The sequence below is a fragment of the Ornithodoros turicata genome, chromosome 2 (assembly GCF_037126465.1).
Source record: "Ornithodoros turicata isolate Travis chromosome 2, ASM3712646v1, whole genome shotgun sequence".
Taxonomy (NCBI): Eukaryota; Metazoa; Arthropoda; class Arachnida; order Ixodida; family Argasidae; genus Ornithodoros; species Ornithodoros turicata.
In genome coordinates this window covers 146,011,776-146,019,773 of record NC_088202.1, presented here as the reverse complement: position 1 = coordinate 146,019,773, position 7,998 = coordinate 146,011,776, and the positions used below count along the sequence as shown (strand labels likewise).

The 7,998-nt window shown below is 47.6% G+C and overlaps 1 protein-coding gene across 1 annotated transcript; it reads left to right on the top strand.

The window, feature by feature from the left end:
- Positions 1 to 240: 240 nt before the first annotated feature.
- Positions 241 to 7,299, top strand: LOC135384217 (uncharacterized). The gene is made up of 4 exons (XM_064613427.1): positions 241 to 417; positions 2,044 to 2,151; positions 4,278 to 4,474; positions 7,113 to 7,299. The coding sequence occupies exons 1-4, from the start codon at positions 321 to 323 to the stop codon at positions 7,209 to 7,211; spliced, it is 501 nt and encodes a 166-aa protein (XP_064469497.1). The 5' UTR covers positions 241 to 320; the 3' UTR covers positions 7,212 to 7,299.
- The last annotated feature ends 699 nt before the right edge of the window (positions 7,300 to 7,998 follow it).

The following is a 7,998-nucleotide window of genomic DNA, read 5'->3' as shown; positions in this document are numbered from 1 at the left end:
AGCTGACGGTGAGAATCGTGTTACACTTTCCGAGCCGTCACATTATTATTTTTTTTATCGGCACGCCACGCAATGTAATCTAAAAGTGTTTAATCTGCACCCGGAATACTTTCAGTAATCAGAAGAGATACGAAAGTGCTGGAAGCGATTAGAAACAATACATGCCCTTGCTCTGACTGGCGTGACTGTTTTTTTTTTCTTTTTTTTTTTTTTTTTTTTGTCCCATGCGCTTTAACGCTGCTTCCAAACGTTATCGCGCGTCGGGAAGAATAAATGCATACGTGCACTTCGCTGTGTCGTCCTAAACGAGTATCGACGTCATGTTTGCCTACACTTTGCTGTTAGTTGTTGTTGGGTTTGCCGCTGCGGAGGAATCGCCATTGAAGAAAATCCATGTACTACAACCATGCACCACTTGTAAGTACGTCGCCGAAACAGTAACATGTTTTTCTTTCAAAACTGTAGCAGTCTAATAGTACCGTTTCTTCTTCCCGTCATCGGTTATTTGCGCTATTATCGCTGTCTGGTTGCCATGCTCAGGCCACAAGCTGTTCGGATCAGGCAGGTCAATAGGATGAGAATTGCGAACCAAAGTTGGATGTTAATGCTTTAACAAGTAGCGGCATTACGTCGCAAGACAACCGTGATCGTGAGGTATACGAAACTGTGATGGTTGTTTTTATTATATGTATCAGTATTGTCATTGTTATTCGTTTCATTCTTTATTGTGTAGACCATCATTAGATTCGCTGCTCCCTCCGTACATGCCTTTCATCGGGAAGCAAGAAAACGATTTTTTTCCAGTGGTTGTCCTGATAAGTTATGGCTTATTATGCCGCGAGAAAACTATGACCGTGAGCGATGCTCACCTAATATGATGCTCGCCGAATTTTTTTTTTTTTTTTCTCGAATCCTTGCGAAGTCTCTCTTTAAGTCGCAGGTTCACGATATTGAGCAGTATAATTGATGAAATAACCTTAGATCTCCGTTGAGTTTCTTTCACATCTGGAGAGGACATATTGCAAATCCTCAATGTGGGCGTCGAACAAGCTGTCGAAAGATGTGGAAAAAGACACACAAGAAATGCGCGCACTCAATACCAAAAGCTCCGTTTCTAGATATCCCACTTTTTCAATGAAAAAAAAAATCGCAGTGTGGAAAAAAATCGAAGCCCAAATGTAACTCGAAATGTAACTGGTAGAGCTGGGCGAATATTTGAAATTTCGAATGCGAATCGAATAGGCTTACTCTATTCGAACGGTGTTCGCAACGAACAACAGCTCGGAGTGAATTAAGACACAACACAGAGAGCGTACTTGTATACTGATTCGCAGAGCTTCGTTCCTGCCTTTCTTTTACGTCCTTTCAATTGCGAGGACTATTACTGTGGACTTGTGGCAAAGACATGCCGGCCATTTTGCCACAATCGACCGCTTGAGAGTCGTTACGAAAATTGTGTTTAAATAGGGCACATATCTGTTCCCCGTGCTGCGCGCAGTGCCGTAGCCACAGGGGGGGTGGGGGTGGGGGTGGGGGGCTCGAGCCCCCCCTACCTGCCACGGACAGACCCACGCGAATCGTGCACATCCGAGGAGAACATAATATATGGGTGAGGAGGGGGGGGGGCAGTGTGACGATCGCAAAAGTTCTTGCAGTTCGTGGCGTCTATGGAAGCAGCACTCTTGAATGGTTTTCAAATTATGAGCTTTTCAAAATACTTCCAATCTCGTGACACCACCTCATTGGTCATGGCAGCCTGTACATGTAACCGTATTGTGGACATCCAAATCAAGTACTTTCGTGTGTTTTTTTGTGTGTGTGTGTTTTTTTTTTTTTTTCGTTTTTCTTTTTTTTTGTTCGGAGTTTGCAGTGTGCACAAATACGTGGTTGGTTGGGGGGGGGGGGCGAGCTTTCGTATCATGACCCCCCCCCCCCCTCCGACCTTGGAGGTCTGGCTACGCTACTGGTTACGCGTACCTGTATACTTCGAAACATAGCGCATGTAATGACTAAATTATCGACTAATTGCTATTCTCTTCACAGCTGCTGATGTCGTCAACGTGAAAGAGTTCCGCACTTCCGAATGCAAGGCCGATCCATGCGTTGTGCCGTTTTGGAAACGCGTACAGTTCGAGATCGATTTTGTTGCAGGTAAGTGTATGCCCAACTGCGGTGTAGTATTTCAGTTGTTTCCTTTCTCTCTCTTTTTTTCCTTTCTTTTCTTTTTTTTTTCAAGAAGAAGCTGTAACTCATTACCACTTCACATTAGAAACACGCTATCGCTCATTTCCTCGAAAATCGCCGTGTGTATAGTCACATATACCATACCATGCCATCCACTTCGTTGCAGTCGTTAGTTCACTGCGATTCTTTGTTGCTTTCTATTTCTGCTCATTCGTAGCAGCATACAAAATCATGTAAGCATTCTTAACTGCTACTTTTAGATAATGAGCCGCAAAGGTGGATGCTGCGCGGTGGTGGTGGTTGTGAAAGCGCTTGCCGTTATCGTCCTCACAGAGGTGGGCAACAGGTCTTCGCGACTCTAAAAAAAAGATGTTTCCACTTCATAACCACGTGGTATTACTGCGTCAGGCATCATAGTTGATTCCCGCTGGCCGAAAGACATAGCCCGCTCCGCAGATTACTCCGCAGCGTTTCGAAATACCATTCTTTCGCGGGCTCCTAGTCTGGCGGGGGGGGAGGGATATGTTTTTTAAGAAAAAGAAAGGAAGGGTCAGCAAGACGAAGGTCGGCTTGCTATTCCAAACAAGAAAAGGGAAGAAGAAAAGAAAATGGGAAGAAAAGGAGAAAGTGGGGGAGTAAAGAAAGGGAAGGAAAGGAAAAGAAAGAAAAGGAAAGGAAGAAAGTAGAAGGAAAAAAACAAAGGAGATAAGGAAAGGAAGAACACAAAACTGGCGGGCAGTTACGAGAACACCTTGAGCGACACCATATATGACGGAATTGTTCAAAGAGATGTGTGTTCGCGGATTTGTTCGTGTGTCAAAGTGACTACCCGCGTGTTATGACGTTCCTCGACACATGTATCCTATACGAACAGTCTCTCCAGTTCAGAACTGGAATGCAGAGTTGAGCCGACGCCTGAGGAACACTCTTGAGCGCCGTCGCATTTTCAAATGCAGTGACAACGGAGAGAGCATTCGATGTCAGCGCGACACAAGCATTTCCTGTTTTGTCGCAACCTTTGATGCACTGTAAGCAACGAAAGAAGATGCTCACCGTGAAATCGCATGCACTCATGTGAGCGTCGCTCGCTTAGACTGTGTGGGTGTTTTGCGAGTTCGAGCTTTTTTTTTTTATTGCAGTCTGTCAAGGAACTCGACGCTTTGGGCTCTGTATGCACGGTGAATATTTGTGTCAGACTTTTGAGTCAATACGATGCACCAAATAAATGTGTATTTTGACCAAAAATTTGCCTTACTTGTTTTGGAATAACGAGCGTCAAGCATGAAAACCAGTAAAACTCGGTACGAAGGAAGTTGCCTCAGGACAGGAGCCGCCGATATTTCGAACAGAGACTGTTCTTCTTCTGGGCACCGTCCTCATCATTGGCATGGTATTTAAAGGGTTTGGTGTGACGTGTTTAAAGGTTAATGCGAATTGTGGGTCACCAGCCCGGAGGGAAGAAAGGGTCCGTACGGGCTTCTACGGCCGGTTAGCCAGGACGGGCCGAATGTCGAGGCATTGCAAGCTGAGAGACTCCTGATTGGCCGAATGGTAGGCATCATAGTTAATTCTCACTGGTTGCATGACCAGCTCCCGTGGCTCAGTGGTTAGCGTGCTGGCCATGTCACGTCGAGACTGGGAGGTACCCGGGTTCGAATCCCGGTGCCGGTGCTGTCTGGTGTTTTTCCTGGGTTTTCCTCAGACGCTTTCAGACATATGTCGGCACAGTTCCCTTAGAAGTCGGCCCAGGACGCACATTCCCCCAGGGCGTCAGTCGTGACGTTGCCCACATACGTGAGGCCGACAACGGCAAGCCCTATCGCCATCACCACCACCACCACCACCACTGGTTGCATGCCCAGCGTTGCTAGAATTACCTCAAACTATGGGCTCTATGAGGAGATGTGGGGGCCTGGTTATAGTACACCACCGGAAGCGAAAATATCCCGCATAGTAACTCTTGATGGACAGCCTGACGAATGGGACAGAGTTTCTAGCCACGGTAAATGTCGCCACTTTGCTGCTTTAACGCGTTTGATCACCAAATGCTCCAACTTGCTGCAGTTGCATGATAATTGATTTCATATTTTCAGAGAGGGCTTCCGATGTCATGCACGTCGATGTAAAAGGCCGGTTCCGTTACGGTGATCCACTGACGGCTCTGGAATCCTTCGAAACAGACGCTTGCAATCATATGGCCGTCCCCTGCCCTCTGGTCGCCGGAAAAGAGTACACAGCAAAGTCTGCATTGCAAGTTCCGTGGTGGAATATTGACGAGAAAGCTTTGCCGGTAATTGCTCGCTTTACCCTATTTGCGTTGCGATGCTAGCACACACTAGGCCGTCATGCACCAGCTGGGGCCGTTATTACTAGAGAGAACACATTCCTTGCTTCTGTGGGTATCTGCTGCAGCTCTGCGGTGTAGCCTGCAATCGATCGCGGCCGTACCATTCAGATTGACAACCATCCGCGCGGCCCTTGGTCTAACCAGATCGACCATCGCCAAGCTCTTGAGTTCTTCCAGGTTGTTCTCCGGGACACAGGTCTCCTCTCTACCCTGTGATGCGCCTGCGTACCTGTGTGCTGTGTTTTTGTGTGGTGTGTGATGTGATGTGATGTGATGTGATAGAAAAAGAAAAAAATGGGGATTTAAGTCGCGACAAAGTCAGACCGGCTACCCCAGACCATAATAGCCGCAGTTAGTCGAAATAAATAAAAATGAGAAGAAAACCCAGTAGTTGGAGGGCCGAGGGAAACTAGTGGGAACACTTGACTCAAACAAGGGACCAGAAAGTCTAACAAAATGTCATTCAGACGAGTTTCTTCGAGGAAACGTTGGAGCGCTTTCATTGCAGCCGCTTGGTGATTGAATGGCTGAGGACAAGGTCAAATGGCCGGGCGTCCAAGCGAGCCAGACTTATTTCTAGGGTCCTGCGACTGTCGGCATACATGGAGCACCTGAGGAGGATGTGCTCTGTGTCCTCGACAACATCGCACTCACTGCAGTTTGGAGATGGGGACTGTGGGCCTAGCGTTTTTTTGATGTTGTCTCACTGACCCCACTGACTATCGACCCCTATCCGGCGTCGTTCATCATCTCACCACATCTCATCCTGTCCATTGTGCCTTGGGGTATGGGCCGCACTTCATGTGGCGAATTTCCCCATTCATCATCATTAATTTTAATTCATTATTTAATTGCTGTTGCTGCTGGAACGTTGCAGAGAAAGTTGAGTGCATAGCTGGGCGTCCTCACTCATGAGGACCCTCATGAAGACGCCTCACCCTCACCTCACGACGGTGAGGTGAGGGTGAATGAGGCCGAGGCCACGCTGAATATTCTTCACGAGGACAGTCGTGAGGCATTGTCCCTCATGAGGCCCACCGTGAGGCCTGTCGTCGTGAGGCCATCAATACGTGAGGGTACATCGTATTCCGTGAGGAGCCTCACGGATGAGGTGATGGGTTCGGGTTCCTCTTTGCTGATGCCAAACGCTAACGTTAAACCTCACTGTGACAGTAACAACTGTTACCAAATTTATCCAAGCACAGCACGAAACCCTATAAATAGTTTAATGCCGCGCAGTATCATTACTACTAACTACCGGCGCAGTAGTTAAACGCCGAAGTCTCATGTGAACATGACGGAAAGTTATTTTGAGGCTCATGTGCCTCCTAGTGACTTGAAGACACGTCAGGCCATGAGTATTCACGAGGCGAGGGCTCGTGAGGATGAGGGGTCGTGGGGCCATGAGGGCCCTCATGAGGTGAGGGCACGTGAGGATGAGGACTCGTGAGGCCATGTGAGTCATTAGGCGAAAGTAGTGAGGCGCCGTGAGGACATGAGGGCCCTCATGAGGTGACGACACATGACGATGAGGACCCTCATGAGGTGAAGATACGTGAGGCCAAAAGGGTTGTGAATAGCCTCATGAGGTGAAGGCATGTGAGGATGAGGATGGTGAGGTCTCTCGGGATCCCGATGCCCTGAAGTGAGGTTTGTGAGGGCAAAATTTAAAATGGAATGTGAGGGTGAGGGCGACTGAGGTTTTAGTTACTAGTGAAGAAAATTTGGTGAGGATGAGCGAGGCCAATAAAGTCTGTGCTTCGTGAGGTGAGGATGAGTGAGGCCGCAGGAAAATGCCCACCTATGGTTGTGTGCAGGGCACATCAAAGAAACAACAGAAGGAGGACGCCGAGAGATTTTGGAAACGGGAAAAGACAAGATAAAAGCGTGGTGCAAGTGAACATAAGAATATGACTACAGTGATAGGAAGTAACTAGTCATATCATCTGTGATGCCTCGTCACTGTCAATCTACCTGAGGGGATGAATGCGAAGGCTTCGTAATTGCAACACCTATGAAGGCCTAACCACCAAGCCTGAACGCAGTTCGTGCGAGTCGGTGTAGTACGTTGCACAGAGCGTGTATTCACACGACCGACATTTCCCCAGAAGCGGAAGATGCGAAAAACGTCATAGCTTTCTGTTGTCACGTGAGCGCGAGCGCTCAACGTCGTGTCTTCACGTATTCACTGCTAACCATGGGGAATATCCTGCGGCGCAACTACAAGATATTCCGTAGCAGACGACAGGAAAACACGCTGACGGTGTCGTCTGCTAAGTGTCGTCTGCTAAATGCGCAGTACGCCACTCCCGATATTCCGCAGCGTGTGAATGCTCAACATAACACGGGTCGGAACTTCGGCTCTATGAGGCAGTGTTTTTCGCTTTTTCTTCCACTAGAATATTCCGTGAGGATATCGCTCGTGTGAATAAATGGAGAGCGTATAGCAGAAAAATGGACGGGTATGAGTTATAACTTATGGCTCTGACTAAACATTGACTATAACTGAGCTTGTCTTCACTGCGAGCCACTATATATATGGTGATAAAACAATGGACTTGTATTCTTTTTTCCCTTTCAGTTGGATGCAGAAGCTGTTCTCAGGGGAAGGGATGCGGGTGGACAACTCTTCTGTTTCAAAGTTCTTATCAGGCTGACCAGCAAGGAAGCTGTGGGTTGAGGCGGAATAGTACCCGTACATCCTGTGTACACCCAGTCAGGGGTATCGTACTGCAATCTAAAAAAATATACTAGCCTTTCTTTAGAAACGTTCAAATCTTTCCTGGGGGCATGAACAGAGACGAAGAAAAAATGGTGCTGATCCATAGCGTCGTTATTCCTCGCATGTAACGCCCTCTGGGTCTTTGAGGTATAGGCGTGTTCTGAAGAACCACAGTTAGGTTAACTGTAACTTAACGGTGTCCCGTATTGGCAACTCACTAAAGAACAAGAACATAACGTATTCTCGGGTTACGTAGTAGCAGCAGAAGCTGCTGTAAATAGCTATGGCGCGAGTTCCAACCCGGGCTGTATTTCTTCAGACGCTGCAAGGGCAAATGTCGGCAGAGGTTCCTTTGAAGTCGGACCAGATCCCATGCCACTACGCCGTCAGGTCTCCAGAGGTCTCCATAATGGTCTCCAGAGCCGTGTATTGGGCTATTCCCTATAAACGGCTCTTACCGTCTCGGCGGTAACACGACATCTATGGAGAGACTCTGCGTCCTTCTTCAGGATTCGCTGAGAACGGATTGTAAGCATCCTACGGCGAATGAGTAATTGCCCTTGTGAACATTCCAGTTACTTTCAGAAAGCATGCTCTTATACCCCACCATGTACGCCAGAGAGAAATGCTAAACGCCTTTTTTACAATTCACACTAAGCGGCGTTATTAAATGCACAAGGGCGACCCAAGAAAATATTCACTTTGCTATACGCTGATCCTTACGATTAAATTACTCACAAAGCTG